At 45.1% G+C, this 17,758-nt stretch overlaps 1 protein-coding gene across 23 annotated transcripts in view; it reads right to left on the bottom strand.

Annotated features, from left to right (window-relative positions):
• Window positions 1-8,041: 8,041 nt before the first annotated feature.
• Window positions 8,042-17,758, bottom strand: part of PSD3 (pleckstrin and Sec7 domain containing 3) — a 588,112-nt gene continuing 578,395 nt past the window's right edge. For all 23 annotated transcript variants that reach the window (XR_011378165.1, XM_008267258.4, XM_051819330.2 and 20 more), the window contains one exon: window positions 8,042-15,968. Coding sequence is in view for 22 of the 23 variants with exons in the window: in XM_008267258.4 (XP_008265480.2) it covers window positions 15,753-15,968 (216 nt within the window). In the remaining variant the exon portion in view is untranslated. The remainder of the gene's footprint in view (window positions 15,969-17,758) is intronic.

The raw sequence follows: 17,758 nt of genomic DNA, 5'->3' as shown, positions 1-17,758 counted from the left end.
TCAGCCCTAAAGGCATTCGGAGCTGGCTGAAAAGCTCATGAGAGTACTTCAGGCATGGAAAGCCAAGACACTCTGGCAAAAGATCTCTGCGAGTGAGATCCCAGTGGAAAGAACAGGTCTTCAAAGAAGGAGGTACCTTTCTCTGAAGGGAGGAGAGAACCTCCACTTTGACTATGACCTTGTCTAAACAAGATAAGAGTCGGAGAACTCAGAGGGCTTCCATAGCCTTGGAAACTCATGACTGGAGCATAGGGAGATTACTGATGCCATAGACAGGAGTGTCAATTGGTAAAGTCAACAACAGGAGTCACTGTGCACTTACTCCTCATGTAGGATCTCTATCCTTAATGTGCTGTACATTGAGATTTAATGCTATAACGAGTACTCAAACAATATATTTCACTTTGTGTTTCTATGGGGGTGCAAACTGTTGAAATCCTTACTTAATGTACACTAAACTGATCCTCTGTAAAAAAAAAAAAAAAAAAAAAAAAAAAAAAAAAAAAAAAAAAGAAATTATCAATTCCCAACTTGACTCTCACTGGGATTAAACATGACAATAGGTCTGATCTGATTTCATCATCATTTAAAAAAATCATCTATTATTTTTCACTTTATGTTTCTGTGTGGGAGCAAACTGTTGAAATCCATACTTAATGTATACTAAGCTGATCTTCTGTATATTAAGATAATCGAAAATGAATCTTGATGTGAATGGAAGGGGAGAGGGAGTGGGAAAGGGGAGGGTTGTGGGTGGGAGGGACGGTATTGGGGGGAAGCCATTGTAATCCATAAGTCGTACTTTGGAAATTTATATGCATTAAATAAAAGTTTAAAAAAAAAAAAGAAACACAAACTTCATGTATTTCATAATGTAACCTTAGGAATATTTATTTATTTGAAAGGGAGAGAGAGAGAATGAATCCATCTGCTGGTTCATTCCCCAAGTGGCCACAATGGCAGGGGCTAGACCAGGCCTGTAACTCCATCTGGGTCTACCATGTGGGTGGCAGGGGCCCACGGCTTCCTCAGGAAAATTAGCAGGGAACTGGGTCGGAAGTGGAGTAGCAGGGACTAGAACTGGAACTCACATGGGATACCAGTGTTGCAGGTGGCAGCTTAATCTGCTGCAAGACAATGCTAGCTTCTCTTTTTCAAATAAAAAATAATTTTTAAAAAGAAAAATATATGCATGTGTGGGCAGGGGGCTGGGGGGTTCAGGTGGTTGTCTCTAGCAAAGGAATATGATCTATTAGCAAAGCAAAAGTACACTCTGAAGACGGAAGGGCAGGCTCCAGAGTGAGCAGCAACCCTGGAGGTCAGGGTCTTCCCTTTGGGATCTGGAGGCTGAGCAGGTGGTGCTTTGGGAGTTCTCTAGGAAAGAGCAGAGATGTCCGGGAACTGGGAGATTGCCCATTTCCTGGCCTTTACAGGAATTCTCCCCAGTCATGGTGTCAGGTGCATGATGGGAGTAGGAGTGTCAGCCAGGGTTATTTTATTATAGTGATATTATAATTAGCTGTTAAGTCCTCCTGGAGATGCGGCCAGCAGCTATGTAGGATATTTCTGGCTGGCATTGGCTTTGCCTCAATTACGATTTTGGGTTGCTGGCTACAGGAGGAGTTTAGAGACAATGCTGGCGGAGGTAGGGGCAAGGAGGGCGCGGTGACGTTGCTCATCTGGTTCATTCTCTGACCCTGACTCTCTGCTTGCCTGTAACACATGGAGCTAAAAGTGTCTTTCCGTAAAAACAATTTTATCTGTTAATTCCACTTTTCCATGAAACTTCTGAAGTCCCCTCGTGTGCCCCTTGCAGCACCATCCCTGTCGGTTCTGTTCCACGAGAAGACTGCGCAGTGGCAGTGGGCGTTCCTGGAACAAGGACGGCGCTAGCAGGACACACCAGGCCGCCCTCGTGGACATGAGGGGTTTCTGCTGCTGTGCTAGTTACTGGAGAGCATGCGGCTCTACCCTGCGGGGCACCAGCACCCTGGGTCCATGGGGCCGCCCTCGAATTTGTAGCTCAGTGCATCTGGGTAGGGTGGAGAAGCACGTCTCTAACAACCTCTCTGGAAACAGGCTGCTACTTGGCAACCGCTCTAAAGCTGGGGACCTGCACTGAGTCACCAGCTCCCAGTCCTGCTGGTTCTCTCTGGAGAGTGAACCAGTACATGGAAGTTCTTTCTCTCTCTGTCTCTCTTTCTGCCTGTCAAATAAGTACGTAAGTCATGGGTTAATCATCCCCAGTTCATGTGTTTTCCAGATTCTTTCTAGTTCATTTTTTGGCCATCCTGGCTGCTGTTTTGGCACACAGATTTGTGGACGTGCCAAGTGTCAGCAATTTTATCCAGGGTTCACTGCCCTGGTCCAGGGCCGTAGGACTCACCTGCCTGATTTGAGAACTCACACTTACAACACAGCCAAAATGGCACGTTTTTGGTGGTTGCCCCATCCTGTTGGCTGTCACGGAGCTTGCTGGGGGTTAGAGTTGCCACTTTCTTGTCCATGTGCTTGCTCCGCTCTGCACACAGGGCCTTGACCTTGTACGTTGTTCCAACTGCTGGGTATGACATTGCACCTTATGTCGCATTGTTAATTTGCTCCATTTCTCTGCCTGATGAGATTTTTCTCCAAATCCTGCTTCTGTCATTTAGTACAGCCCTTCCTCCCCAGCTTTATGACACACCCATTTTTCATGAACTCGCCTTCTGGGGCTTCTGTCAAGTCATTAATGAAGATGCTGAACAGACGGGGCCAAAAGGCGAGCTCTGCAGCCAGGCTCGGCCAGGCCTGGCCAGGCTGAGAGCGGCCTTAGTGAGTGCCATCCACTGGACGGTGGCCTTAGTGAGCGCCATCCACTGGTTCCCCACCCACTGCCTCCTGGCACCCGCATCGTATTTCTCCATTTTGCCCAGATGGAGTTCACTAAAGACCACATCAAATACCTTGTAAAAGGCCCAGATATTTTGTCGACTGCATTTTTTTACTGACCCGTCTTACAAAACAGGAAAGGAATGGGATCTGACACGGCTTCTTCTTAGGAACCCAGCAGCAGCAGTACCCCAAGAACTGGCTTCTGGGTAGGCATTTGGCCTAGCAGTTAAGACACTAGGCATAATGGAGGACCTGGGTTTTGTACCCAGCTCTGGATTCCGACTCTGGCTTCCTAATAATGCAGACCCTAGCAGGCAGCCGTGATGGCTCAGGTAATTGGGTTCCTGCCACCATGTGGAAGACCTGGAATGACTGACTTCCAATTGTGGCTGCCTTTTGTATTCAGTCTAACCATTGACATCAAGTTCCTTGGTTGACAGTTTATAGATGCACACTCTGCATCCTTTCTATGAGAAAAACACAAGGGTACTTGACAAAGTCATGGAAAAATGGAACTAAACAAGGCTCATTTCAGTGCAATCCATGCAGTTTCTTCCTAGTAGGCACTTCCATAGGCTTTCTGAAGACCCATGTAGACCCACCTTCAATACACCTTACTACTTACCATTTTTCAGTGAAAACTGTCAGTGTCTCGGCAGCCTCCGGGGTGGGTCTCATGGCATGGCTGGAAAGAGTTAAGCTTGAGATGAGACATTATTGAGAGCTGCTGATTGCTTCCTTGTAACGCCTTAATTACCCCTGGGTTTTAGTTCCTTCTATGAGTGTTCACCCTCTATAACTGTTCTCCATGGTCCTCAGGCTCTCAAATTAGTTGTGTAACACAGAGAAAGGGATCAGATACGCAAAAGTGGCTCCAGAAGACAGGCAATGGGGCAGGGAGGGATTCATGTTCAGTGTCACCTCAGTGTCCACAGAAGCCATGGGGTGTTGAAAGGTCTCACTTCTGTGTAAGCCCCATCTGTCTGCCTCCCGCCCCCGCCCCGTTCCCTTGGAAGTGAGTGTTTCTACTTGGGATTTACACATCACAGTGATGTGAGCATGGGCACACCGGTTTTGGCCACATCATTGCCCTTTTATTCTCTGCCAAGTGTCACTTTCATTTTCATTTAAGAAATGACTTTCCTTCAAAGAGCCAGAACCCCAAAACTGAGACACCCTCTCCAATGTTGACAAGTTATGTGATTAGGGTGGAATTTTATTTTTCATTTCCCAGGTCAACAAGCCTCTGAGCTCTCCAACAGTATGAGGGGAACTTGAAAAGTTCATGGAAAATGAAACTAAGGACATGCCAAGAAATTTTTGAAATCCATGCTTACAAAGAGTGTTTTAAAATTTCATTAAAGGGCCGGTGCTGCGACTCACTTGGCTAATCCTCCACCTGCAATGCTGGCACTCTGGGTTCTAGTCCCGGTTGGGACGCCGGATTCTGTCCCGGTTGCTCCTCTTCCAGTCCAGCTCTCTGCTGTGGCCCAGGAAGGCAGTGGAGGATGGCCCAAGTGCTTGGGCTCCTGCACCCGCATGGGAGACCAGGAAGAGGCACCTGGCTCCTGGCTTCGGATTGGCATAGCTCCGGCTGTAGCAGCCATTTAGGGGGTGAACCAATGGAAGGAAGACCTTTCTCTATGTCTCTCTCTCTCTCACTGATTCTATCTGTCAAATAAAAAAATAAAAAAGGGAAGTAGAAATGAAACATTAGAAATGAATCACTCAATTGATCAAATAAAAATGTGGTAAAAATCTTTAACAGTATATTTGGCAAGGCAGAAAAAAGAATATCCAAATTAAAAGACAAATCTCTGGAAATTTTACAGTCAGATGAAGAAGAATAAAGAAGAAGAAGGAAGAAGAAGGAAGAAGAAGGAAGAAGAAGGAAGAAGAAGGAAGAAGGAAGAAGAAGAAGAAGAAGAACAAGAAGAAGAAGAAGAAGAAGAAGGAGAAGAGGAGGAGGAGGAGGAAATTAGAAAACTTAAAAACAGTGTTGGAGATCTATGTGATACTATCAAATTACCCAACATGGGTCCTAGGAGTTCTTAAAGGTGTAGAAAGAAAGAATGAACTAGAAGGCTTATTTAAGTGAAAGAATTACAGAAAATTTCCACAATTTGGAGAAAGAAAGGGATATCCAAGTAAAGGAAGAGCATAGAACTCCTAACAGACACGGCCAGAAAAGATCTTCACCCCGACACATTGTAGTCAAACTCTCCACAGTAAAACATAAAGATACTAAAATGTGCATGAGAGAAATTCCAGATTACAGAGGCTCTCCAATTAGACTCACAGCTGACTTCTCATCAGAAACCCTATAGGCTAGGAGAGAATGGCAAGATATAGTACAAGTCTTAAGAGAAAAAATGTCAACTCAGAATATTATACCTGAAATCTCACATTTATGAATGAATGTGAAATAAAGACCTTCCATAACAAACAGAAATTGAAAGAATTTGTCACCACTTGTCCAGCCTTATAAAAGATGCTTAAAGATGTGCTATACACAGAGACACAGAAAGATGCCCATTATTATGAAAGAATGTGGAGGCGGAAAATCCCCCAAAGGAAATCCAAAGTAAACAGTAGGAATATTTATGGGAAAATGGCAGGGCCACATCATTACTTATCCATAGTCACCTTGAATGTAAATGGCCTCAACTCTACAGTTAAAAATAGGCTTATTGGGTTAAAAAACAAGACACATCTATTTGCCGCCTACAAGAAACACATCTCACCAATAAGGATGCGTGCAGACTGAAAGTGAAAGGATATTCCAAGCTAATGGAAAACAAAAAAGGGCAGATGTTGCCATCCTAATATCAAACAAAATAGACTTTAACACAAAAACTGTTAGACAAAGAAGGGCACTATGTAATGATTAAGGGATCAATCCAACAGGAAGATGTAACTATAATAAATGTATACACACACAATTACAGGGTGTCTGGCTGTTTAAAAGAAATGTTAATGGATCTAAAGGAAGACACAGACTTCATTACACAGTAATAGGGTACTTCAACAACCTACTTTTATCAAAGGACTGATCAACTAAACAGAAAATCAACAGAGCTAATTGACACTATGGAACAAAAGGACTTAACTGATATCTACAGAACTTTTCACCCACAGTTGCAGAACACAAATTCTTCTCATCAGTGCATGGAATTTTCTCTAGGACTTACCACATGCTAGGCCATAAAGTGAGTCTCAGCAAATTTAAAAAAGTCAAAATCATACCATGCATCTTCTCTGACCACAATGGAATGAAGCTGAAAATCAACACCCCAGGAATCTCTAGAGCATATGCAAACACATGGAGACTGAACAACATGCTCCTGAATGAACAGGGGGTCACAGAAGAAATAAAAAAAAGTCTGGAAACAAGTGAACAAAATACATCATATCAAGACATATGGGATACAGCAAAAGCAGTGTTAAGAGGGAAGTTTATAGCAATTGCTGCCTACATGAAGAAATTGGAAGGTATTGCACTGCAAAAGAAATACTCAGCAAAGTGAAGAGACACCTGACAGAGGGAGAAATTATTTGCAAACTATGCAACTGGTAAAGGATTAATATCCAGAATATATGAAGAGCTCAAGAAATTCAACAACAAACAACTCAGTTAAGAAATGGGTAAGAACTTAAATGGGCAGTTTTCAAGAGAGGAAATTTAAGTGGTCAACAGACACTTAAAAAAATGCTCAGGATCACTAGCCATCAGGGAGATGCAAATCAAAACCACAATGAGGTTTCACCTCACTGCAGTTACAATGGCTCTCATATAGAAATCAACAAACAGCAAATGCTGGCAAGAATGTAGGGGAAAAGGTACCCTAATCCACTATTGGTCGGAATGTAAAATGGTGCAGCCACTGTGGAAGACACTATGGATATATCTTAGAAATTTGAATATAGACCTACCATATAATCCAGCCATCCTAGGAATTTACCCAAACCAAAAGAAATAAGCATCTTGAAGGAGTTATCTGTACCCCCATGTTCTTTGCAGCACACTTCACAATAGTTAAGATATTACCTAAAATGTAATGGAGTGAAAAGGACATTTTGAGATCTGATAATTGTTTATAGCCCTCGTCTCTTCTGTTGAGGAACAGTGTTTTTTGTTCCTTCATACTATTATTTGAACTCTTTTACTTAGTGTGGTGCTAACTTTATGATCATTAAGTAAACTGAAAATAGATCTTTGTAAAAATTAAGAGTGGGAATGGGAGAGGGAGGAGGAAGAAGGGCTGCAGCATGGGTGGGAGGGAAGGTAGAGTGGGCAGTCTCACTATTTTCCTACATCTCTACATATGAAATACATGAAACTTGTATAACTTACATAAAATTTTAAAAAAGAAAAAAAGTTCATGAAAAATGCACAGTATGAAAAAAATTATCCATGGATTTAAAATCTTTTTGCATGAAAGTATACTTACCTTTTAATTTGATCTTCCATTTTTGCAGTACCCTCATGTCTACTAACACTTTTATGTGAACACAAATGCATGAAAGTGAGCCAGTGCTAACAATTTAACTTTGCTATCCTCTCACCCAAGTGTTACCCACCTGTGGTTCCAATCCATTTGCAAATGAAATAGACAAGAGGTCAAAGTCTAACCCAGACCTGGTTTATCAGGAACTTATGCTGGAGCACAGATTGACCTGAGCATGGTGGAGTCCTGTCGGTCTATGGCTCGGTCCCCGCTGCTCGGGTGCTTGGTCTTGCAGTTGGTTCTGTATTCTTGGCCGGCACTCTTGGCTCCTCTTACAGGCACCATGCTCAGGATGGCAATGCAGCTCAGTACCGTCTCCCGAAAGGTCATATACAGGTCATGTTGGACTATTCCGGGCATGTGCATTGGTTGAGGACATCTTTGATGGGTGTTTTGCAACTAGGGTCTAGAGGCTTCTTGTTCCTGGTGGATTTGAAGTTGGGTGATTCAGTCTGGTAGGAGTGGGTTGATACCAGGCCAGGTATCTAACTTTGTGAGCTGAGTCCTGTTCCTATTCTGTCTCACAGCTTCATGGACCTAATATTTCATCTTGGGGCTCGTGATTGCCTTTCTATGGTGGCGAGGAGGGTGTAGTTATTTTTATTTTTAAAGGTATTATTCTAGTTGTTTAAACAAGCAAATAAAGACATTCCTGCAAATGACTGAAATTTGTTGGATTTATTTTTTTCTAAAGTCATACATTTACATATACCATATATATTTTTAAATCCTTCACTATTTTGCATGATTTCTATTACATAAAAACCATTTAAATGCAATAAATTTTGCTGTTGTAAAACAACAAAATACTCCCAACTTATAAAAACACAGGAACAGTTATATTCATGAACATTTACACAATAGAGCAATGTACTATACATATCACAGCTTCTATACATATCAGGGGACTCACTTGTCTACAAGTTTTCGGCTTACTTTAACAACAGTGAAATAGGGGAATATTTATATACAACTATTTTAATAAAAATAAAGCAATTGTAAAATGTAAACTTAATTTTCAAAATATTCTTTAAACACTTTAACAATATCCACATAAACTACTGTTCCGCTCACGAGACGACCACCGTAAATGCCACGAGGCGGCATTTCTCGGATCTGGTGGGTGATAATGAGGAACAGCTTTCCAGTACACGAGGCGATGCCACTTGCTTACCTAAGACTGCTCACATGGCGGCTCGGCCACTGAAAAGGAGTAGCTGTGATTTTGTCACTGATTACTTTCACAATTTGCAGGGGGACATATGGCACCGGGACTGCAATTAAACTAAAATGACTGGTGAAGGAAACTTTGAAGGTAAAGGAATTTTCCACACTGCCAATTCGTTTGCGCCAACGTGAATACACCCCAGTGAACACGTGGCGGAAGTGAAAAGCTTGTTTTACTGGAAAAGACACCAGCGATCAGCCTGCTGCACGTCCACGGGAACCCAGGCTGACAACACAGTGCGCCACTCGGGTATACTTCCGGTCTGGAATGGGTTCCTAAAACCTGAGGTAGAAGAGGATGCGGGTTCTCATGGGGACTGAGCAAATGGCGAAGCAGGAGGTGCGGGCGCCTTGACCCACCCCACGGAAGCGAAACCGCCTCCACTTCCGGAAATGTGGGTACAGAGGCAAAGAGCCCACCCACCCCTGGCTAGGGCTCTACGCCCCAGCTGGATTCCTGCCAGGGCCTGGATTCCAGTCAGGGAACTGTTGTCATTCATTTGGGCCCCTGGTCCAACCACTGGGGCAGTTGGACTCCCAAAGCACCCGAAGCCCAGGGGTGCTCGCTGCTCAGGGGAGGAGGCTGGGGAGGAGCTCCTCCCTGCAGGGGTCCCGCAGTGCCCCGGGGCTCAGGGCTCAGAGCAGCGGGGCTCAGGCCTGCATCGTGGTTCTCCTCGGAACCTGAAGACTTCCTCCCGCAGACGGTGGGGAAAGACTCGGTGAAAGTCTGCCAGTGTTCTCAGGAGTGGAAGTGAGAGGTGCTTGCTTTGGGGCCTAAGGCAAGCGAGAGCTTAGCCCTCTTCCCTGCACAGCCCCCGCCCCTGTGCGCCCTCACTGGGAACCTTCCGTGTGTGCCCGCTCTGGACGGCCGCATCAGGGCCCCTGTGGCAAGGGCGCTGCTGCGTCTCCACTCCAGCTCCTTTCTAAAGGGACCTTCAAGTTGGCAGCCCCCCAGGAAGGATGTGGCGTGCTCCCCTCACTCGTTTGTCGACAAATGCAAAGCATCTGGGTCGGAGAGTAGAGCTCAGACTCCTCCCCAGCCCCTGGGAGGCATCTGTGTCGTGGCTTCAGGCCCTGTGTCCACCACTCTAGACCACCTTGACCTTTAAGGACAGTATTCACTGTGTGCATACAGCTGGGAGGCCCCGGAGCTGTCCACTCGTCCCCCTCCACATCTCAGGGATGGGCAGCTGCTTGTGGGAGCAGAGCACTGCCCTTGGGCATGGCTGCCCTGGGTGGAAGGTGACCAGATCGCTCTCCCCTCCCCAGTTTCAGCTTGGTTTAATTTCTCTTGCTCTGACAGCTTCACAGGCAGTCCCCCAATGGCGTTACAAGTCAATGTGCACATACACTCTCTGTAGAGTGGACATCATTATCCATGTCAAATAGTTACTTGGTTTTATAATCTCTGTGGTTTTATAGAAAAGTTCAAACATTTCAAGGTTTTAATTTCTGCTACTCCTTTTCTGTAAGATTTGGAATCCAATGGCTGCTATTGCAAGTCACAATAATTCTCAGAAAGAAATACTGTCGCAGAGCTAATGCCCTGCTGATCAGTCGCAGGGCTGGTCCACCGCGCACGCTGAGAACCAACTAGGAAAGATATTTGCAAAAATAGTTGGAGACTGTAGAGTTAATAAACAAACAAAGCTCAAGTGAAACTGCCCCCCACACAGCCAGGGGCTGAAGATCAGTTTCCCCAACCCCATGGCTCCACTTCCCGAGTCACTCACACACAAAGACACGAGGAGGCAGCACGTCTGATGGACTGCACCCACGCACGCACTCAGACACACTCAGCCACAGCTTTAAATACACCAAACATGCTGGTTAATAAAAGTTTAGTCTCTAGTTATCTATTTACACTCTACAATATAAGCAGTAAGCTCAAACAACTAAGGCCAGTGGCACTTCTTTGGGGAGAGGCAGGAAAAAGAGACCTAAGTATAAAAATATTAAATGAAATCTTAACCTGGTCCTACGATGCTTTCACTGTGATGCCAGCCGCTAACGTGGGCAGCTGTGAACCTAGAATACAGTACCCGAGGCGGGGTACCGGGGACCACCTTGGTGCTTGTGGTGTTTCTTTAAAGTCGGGAGGGCAAGGATATGGCACCAGGAGAGTGGTTTGCTATATTGTAAAATACACACAGATACACGGCGGATATGCTGGGTACTTGTTTCATTCTCTGGCTGTATTTTCCTGGGCTAATTACGACAATAAAGAATGTGTGCTTTCAAGCATCACATTTTGTAATAAGCCCAAAACTGTCGCTTCAACTTTATGTCTAAGTGCTCGTAATACTGAAGTCGTTAAGACTGAACAGGCTGGGTTTTTTTCCCCCTTTTCTTTTTGTATTTCCCAGATTACAATGAGCTACCCCCTTGGTATTGCACGTAGTTCACTTCAGTAAATTCACAAGGTCAGTCCAAAGTCAGTTTTGCCCTGATGATTCCAAGCTCAAAGATGGAATTTCTAGCATAAAGTCTTATTAAAAATTTTAATCAAAATACCATTTAAATTTTAAGTTTAATAAAAACAATACCACTATATATACTCTCAATAACTGCATTATATAATCAATCCTGTGAGGTTTTTACTTGCTTTTCATTATCACACTGGTTATTAAGGACAAAAATAATTTCACTGTACATGTACCACACAGATACACAGAGTTTACACGCTGATGCAGGTACACACAAACAACTACAAACACCTAAAAACACCACTCTGGCAGGTGACAGGAAGCACTTTCTTTGACGTCTGACAACTGGTCTGCATGAACATTTTCCTACCGCCTGCAGTACACGACACAGTATGAGCCAGAGAGACGTAAGGAAGCCTACTGTATACACAATGGTGTAACTCACAATGTTTCCTTGCTGCTGTACTCAACTAACTCATGCAGATTCAAGTACATATTTACTGACACTCTCTCTGCATGCAAGGCGCCAACTGCCCACTGGGGTGTTGGACACTGTAGGTACAACAGGAGAGTGACTTTGGACTTCAGTCCTCTTCCTAAGGATGAGAGATGGAAAAGGAACCCAAGGGGAGAAGCAGCGGCGAGGTACCTCTGTCACCATCAGCAGCCATCACACTCTCATTCTTGGGTGACCTCAGATGTCCTCCAGATGACTTGATGGTCTAAGGTGTTCCAAGACTGGCGGAGACTTATCTGCTGGCATGGGCAGACCAGCAGCCTGGCCTCTGGGAGGAAAGATGGCCAAGAGCTCTGGAGCAACAGAGATGCTGTTGAACAAACTCAGAAGCTCCTGAAACCCAGAGTCCCTCTATTATTCCTCATAAACTACATTCTACTCTGACGAGTCCCGGGACACCACCTAAGCTCTTTGTTTTACGGTGCTAGTCTTAGAATTGGAGAGAATACTGTCCTTCGAAAGGGAAGAGGCTGCTCACTGTTGAAACCTGCCAGCGTGTCCACACAGTCCACCGCACGAGCTAAATGACAGAGATGTGGACCTACCAAGCTAAGAAACCGCCTCTAAGCTCTGGCTGAAATAAACTACACCAACGGGAAAAATACCTCAGGAATTCAGATTTCAAGGGAAAATTAGCTAAATTCTGGAAGGTGTGGACAGAAAGCCCATGGAGGAACTTCTTCAAGGTCTCTGCATCGTAACTGTGAATGAACAGGTTGAAGGTGTAGGAGATGCACTAAAGAGGGAGCAGGCCTTGCCTCCCTAAGAACATCTTTCTGGCTCGTTAAAGAGGAAGCACAGCAGAAATTATTCAAGCTGTACACAGGCAGCGAAGCGCCTCTTTCCCTGCTGGTCTTCCCCCCACCTCAGGAGTTCTGGGATTTGGCCACAAGGTAAAATACAAACTGAGCCTGGCCCTGGTTCCCTCTTCTAGAGCTGACCTCCCCCCTCCCACCCCAACCTGGGCCCGGGCGCTTCCTGCCTCAGAAATGGCCCTCACCTTCCAGGTCAGGGTTACAGCTGGAGAAGCACAGAGGGTTTGGAAACTGCTACAAACAAGGCACTGCCCAGGAAAATGCTGTCCCTCCTCTTCACCTAAGAGCAAGGGGAAAGCTTACACATGATCCAGGAGGTGCCTTGCCATCAGAGAACTCTACCCTCCACGTGAGATTAATTAAAGTACACAACTATATTGCTTGGTTTAATCAGGCAATGCTAGGTGTTAGGTGAAAGGTTATTATTTTTTTTCCTAAAGTACCTTTGAGAAATGTCTATGGTTTGGCAATAAAAGCAGCATTCTGCATGCCAGGAGTGAAGTCTGATTGCTAGCAAGGAGTTCTTGACCCCTCCCTGTCAAAGCCAGCAGCAAGGTGGGGACAAACCCCACTGCACTCTCGGGTTTTATACCTGGGCTACTTCTGTGGTTGACTTTGCAGTAATACCATCACCTGGGTATTCTGATGACTATCAAGACCTTGAAGCTAGAAGTTCCTATTAGGGGTATTTATGTGATGAGAAATAATTACTTGTCACAAAGGGAGAAATCCCAGACTCCTGGGCAGTGAGGTAGGGTGAGGCCCGGGCATGGGGCAGGGGAGGGGTGAAGTACCTGCGAGGGAGAGGGAGGCAGCACGTGCCCCTGTACCATTAACTGGGCCCTGACTGTGGGGAGCTGTGCCAGGAAACGTCTTCCATCTCTTCTGGCTAGATGCCAGATGGAAGCAACGGCCACAAAAGAAAACAGGGCTGGTCACGGGCCAGACTCTCCGGATGCAGTCAGCTCAGGAAGTGCGCTCCTCCCATGGGACAAACTCAATCTGCTGTGACATCCTTACAGAGTGCCGGGGAGGAGCCCATCCCACACAGATGGGCAGCATCATGCTGGGGTAATCTGGGATCCCGGCTCACAAAGGAACACCTTGGAAGTTGTTTATGAGATGAACTGTGCAAGGCGGTACTCCTCAGCTTCAACAGTGCCCTTATCATCCAATGATCTCTTAGCGCATCCAGAAATCCCCGGGGCGAACACTTAATGAGTGCTGTAACAGGAACATGCTATCGTAGTATTTCAATATGACCCTCCATGCCAGAAATACGGTAGCAAGGTACCATTCAACATAGACTACAGACTATCAGTCAAACACACACACATTCTCTATACGCAGACACACACTGTAGGCAAACACATTCAAGCCATAGATGACATGGTCTAAGTACCTCTCTCTCCTCACCTACTAATAAATATTGATGCAGAAAACAAACACACTGATAATTCAGATTTTAGGCAGAAAGACAACCTGCTTGTGGAAACCTTGGGTTCATTAAGGAGCTATGCAAATGCATCAGGTGCATGGGCCATGAGAATAACTGCCCTGTTTGTTTCCTGTTCTGAAACAGAAATTTGTTCATTGCTTCTACCTAAACAAGAGAGAGAAACAGAGAGAGCGAGCGAGCTAGTTTTTTCAAAGTACCGCAAGAGGCAAGCAAGCAACTACAACTTAGGGGGAGATTACTCTTCTCTGGGCACTTGCAAATATGGACATGTACACGGGGAAGGATGTAAACACTGACAAATCTTCCTGCAAGTAAAGGCCAATACATCATCATCATATACCACTAGAAACCACCCCACATCCAAACGGGCTTTCTCAAGTTCACTGGAACCACACTATCCACTCAGAGCAGCTGATTCTTTGGTCATCGTACCGTCAAACTAATAAACTGCGTAGATGAGAGAAGACTTCTACAGGAGGAAAAAGAATATTCAAAGTGACTCCATTAGTTCTGAATTTGTAGTGACTGTAACTTTCAGGACTACAAAATTTCAAGACTTGGGAATCGGAAAGTTCTAAAGCCAGAGTGGGCTGAACTTTCACACTGCCTCCTCCTCCTCTGTAAGAGAATGTCCTGTTGATCACCTTGAATTTCAAAGGGACTATCCTGCAACAAGCTTGTGCCTGCAATGTTAACAGAGCAGCTTGAAATGTTTTTTTTTTTTTTTTTTATATGAGGAAGCTCAGTAGTAGCTGAGTGAAGTGGCTACACAAGAGATGGTCATGAAAAATGGACCAAGCAGCTTCCCATGGCTGCCAGCAGATTTCTGTTTCCCAGCCACAATTCAGGGTAGCACTTCCTTACGGCCTTACACCCATTGCCTGGCAACTGCAGCTTCTTTTTCCTCCTTATTTTGTCATGATTTAAGGAAAGAAAAAAACGGGGTTCCACTTTCAACATGTTGTTAGGAAGCAAGACCCCCAATATTCTTACAACCAGGAAATAACCCATGCCTAATATATACATACACGTTAGAGTTAAAAAGAACCTATTCCTGGATGGAAGGGTACCAACAACAGAGATGATTCTGGATTCCTAGTCTACCCCTGTGGGAGTGAGGTAACAAACACCTGTCTACGGCTGCAGCTCCCCGGGGACCCATTACTGCCACCATCCTGTAGAAAACAAAACCCACAGGGAGCAGGCTTCCCTCAACCTTCCACGGCAGTACGACTCCACTTCTGCTTCCCCCTGCTTGGCTGAAATGGAATCCACACTTGAAGCCAGCTGCTGTGTGCTCCTAAGTCCTCCAGCCCTGTGATCTGCACGCCCCTTTCCCTGCTTCCAGCAAGGGCCAGAGCTCAACAACAGTGCGAAGATGCACACAGAGCTGCATGGTACTGGAACCTCTTGATTCCCAGCCTTGTCATCCTTCCTTGAGCATCGGGAGCGCTCAGTTCCACCTCTGTGACTGGGCAAGAGTTCACATATAAAGGCTTATATTAACTCTGGCTAGAATTTACTAAACTACAAAGTTTGTCCAGTTAAGTGTTTCACAATGGATTAAATTTTTTAACCTTAAAAAAAGGTATAACAGTTGATTTGAGAATACATAAGACAACTGAGCAGTGTGCAAACAAGAGAAAACCAAAGGAGAAGGAATACATAATTCATTCTGAAATCATGATCCCCTCCCCCTCACAAAAAGGTGCATTAGTTATCAAGTTGCAAAAAAATCATCAAAGCAAAGAAATCAAGAGCAAAGACAGTCTGTACAGAAACTAACAAAAATATACAATAGAAAAAGTTACTAATGCACCATTTAGTCACAGACTTTTTTTTTTTTATATATTCATGGATTACCCGAAAGATCGTGAAAAATCCTATTTTGCTCCATGACCAGCACTTCCTGGCCGCAGATGAATTCTAAGTGACTTTTTGCTTAATGCTTGGTGTCTCAGGCCGGTGATCCTTCCTCTCGGACACGTTGCGCTTGACCTTGGCGGTGATGGGGGATGAATCTGGGTTCAGCGACGGGCTTGAGTGTGACTTCTTCAGTCCGGCAGCCTCGTTTTCATCGTTACTCAGCAGCTCCTTGCCTCCCTCTTTGAGGATGCTGACGTAGATTTCATACCGGGTTTTCTGAAGGCAAAGTCAGAGCAGCAGGACAGTCAGCACATTATTCACGATTGCACGGATCTGCGGCACACCCAGCACGCTAACTACCTCGAGAAAGCAAAGGGCCTGCTCCTTCACCCAATGGACACACTGCGTGGACACTTACTGGGCATATGAGAGGCAACAGCTACAGGAGACTGACTCATTGATTCACATATTTAGATAAAAATTAAATTAGAACTGTAGTTATCATTTGCCTGGATTCTGAAGGAGTGCCGGTGTGGAACTGTTGGCTACTCGTAGATGGAAGAAGCAGGCATCCTGAACTCAGGCACGAGGTGGGCCAAGGCGGAATCCACACCCACGCCTCATGGGAACATGGCCGTTCACATTTTCCCCTACTCCCTGTAACTCCACAAGACTCGGTGTGTGGGATCATGCCACGGTGACTACCCTCCAGAGCCCTGTAAGACAGCAACATTGTCTAGAAGCTTCTCTGGGTTTCTCTGTACTGCTCTTTTGCTGGGATTAGCCACATCTCAGGCTACTATGGACAACAGAAAGTTCACGAAACTTGAAATCATTTTCTGATGCTTTTGTCATCCAACACAATTTTCTTCCTCATCCACTATTTATTGAATACCCGCTATGTTTCAAGTGGCTGCTGGATTCCTCTGCCTTGGGATATCTTCCTCCAAGAACAGTTGATAAGAATACCACAGAGACCGCTTTCCTCTAGCCCAAGGGTACTGTTTTTTGCTTTTGTTTCTATTTGAGCTGAGTCACTACACAGAACTATTGTATATTGCAAATTACAAAAGGACCCTGGATTCTTGTCAAAACAACTCTTTCACTACGCTGCCTCCACACATGAAGAACCTACAGGACTAAAGTGATTTCTTCTAACCGAACACATCAGTTATAAATTGTCCCAACAGAGGCAGTCCAATTCTGTTATGGTTATACATCTTTTAGAGATTGTTCAAGTCAGGGGTGGGTTTCACAGATGTCAGTTTTAAGTCAGCAGTTGTGTGATGCTACCGTTCACGCTGCCTCTCCCAACAGTGGAGAGAGGCTGCTAGTCACTGAATTTGCTCTGGGTCTGGCTGGTGTCCAAGTGAAGGTGCTGCACTTTGGCTGTTGCTGCTGACGTGTGCTGGGTGCCCAAGTGCTAATTGTGGGTCATCCATCCATTCAGCCTACACACACCGGTAGTACTTTTTGTCTCTGTTTTGCAGTAGGGAAACAAAGAGAGTAGCCCTGGGTTTGGACTCAGGCAATCTGACTCCAGAACCTATGCCCTTAAGCTGTATTTCCTCTCTGGATATGAAAATACAGATCCATAAATGAATGTGTATTATAGGTGACCTCTGACACTGTTGGTGGACCAATAAAAAGCCATTTTCCTAAGTCTCTGCCTGTGGTGCTGGTATCCCATATGGGTGTTGGTTCGATCCCTGCTGCTCCTCTGCTGATCCAGCTCTCTGCTATGGCCTGGGAAAGCAGTGGAAGATGGCCCAACTGCCTGGACCCCTGCACCCACATGGAGACCCTGGCTCCCGGCTTTGGATTGGCTCAGCTCTGGTCATTGCGGCCATTTGGGGAGTGAACCAGAGGATGGAAGAGCTTTCTCTCTGTCTGTCCCTCTCTCTGTCTGTTAACTCTACCTCTCAAATAAATAAATAAATAAATCTTAAAAAAAAAAAGACATGATTCTGATCTGTTTTCCTCAGGCCAATTGTGAAATTTAAGTTTTAATTCAAAGCACGTGTGTAAGGAAAAGCAAAGAAACAGCAAGAAAAGTATTTGTAATG

Source organism: Oryctolagus cuniculus, chromosome 8 (assembly GCF_964237555.1).
Source record: "Oryctolagus cuniculus chromosome 8, mOryCun1.1, whole genome shotgun sequence".
NCBI classification, from domain to species: domain Eukaryota; kingdom Metazoa; phylum Chordata; class Mammalia; order Lagomorpha; family Leporidae; genus Oryctolagus; species Oryctolagus cuniculus.
Note: the sequence above shows the minus strand (reverse complement) of the source record. Positions and strands in the feature narration are given on the sequence as shown.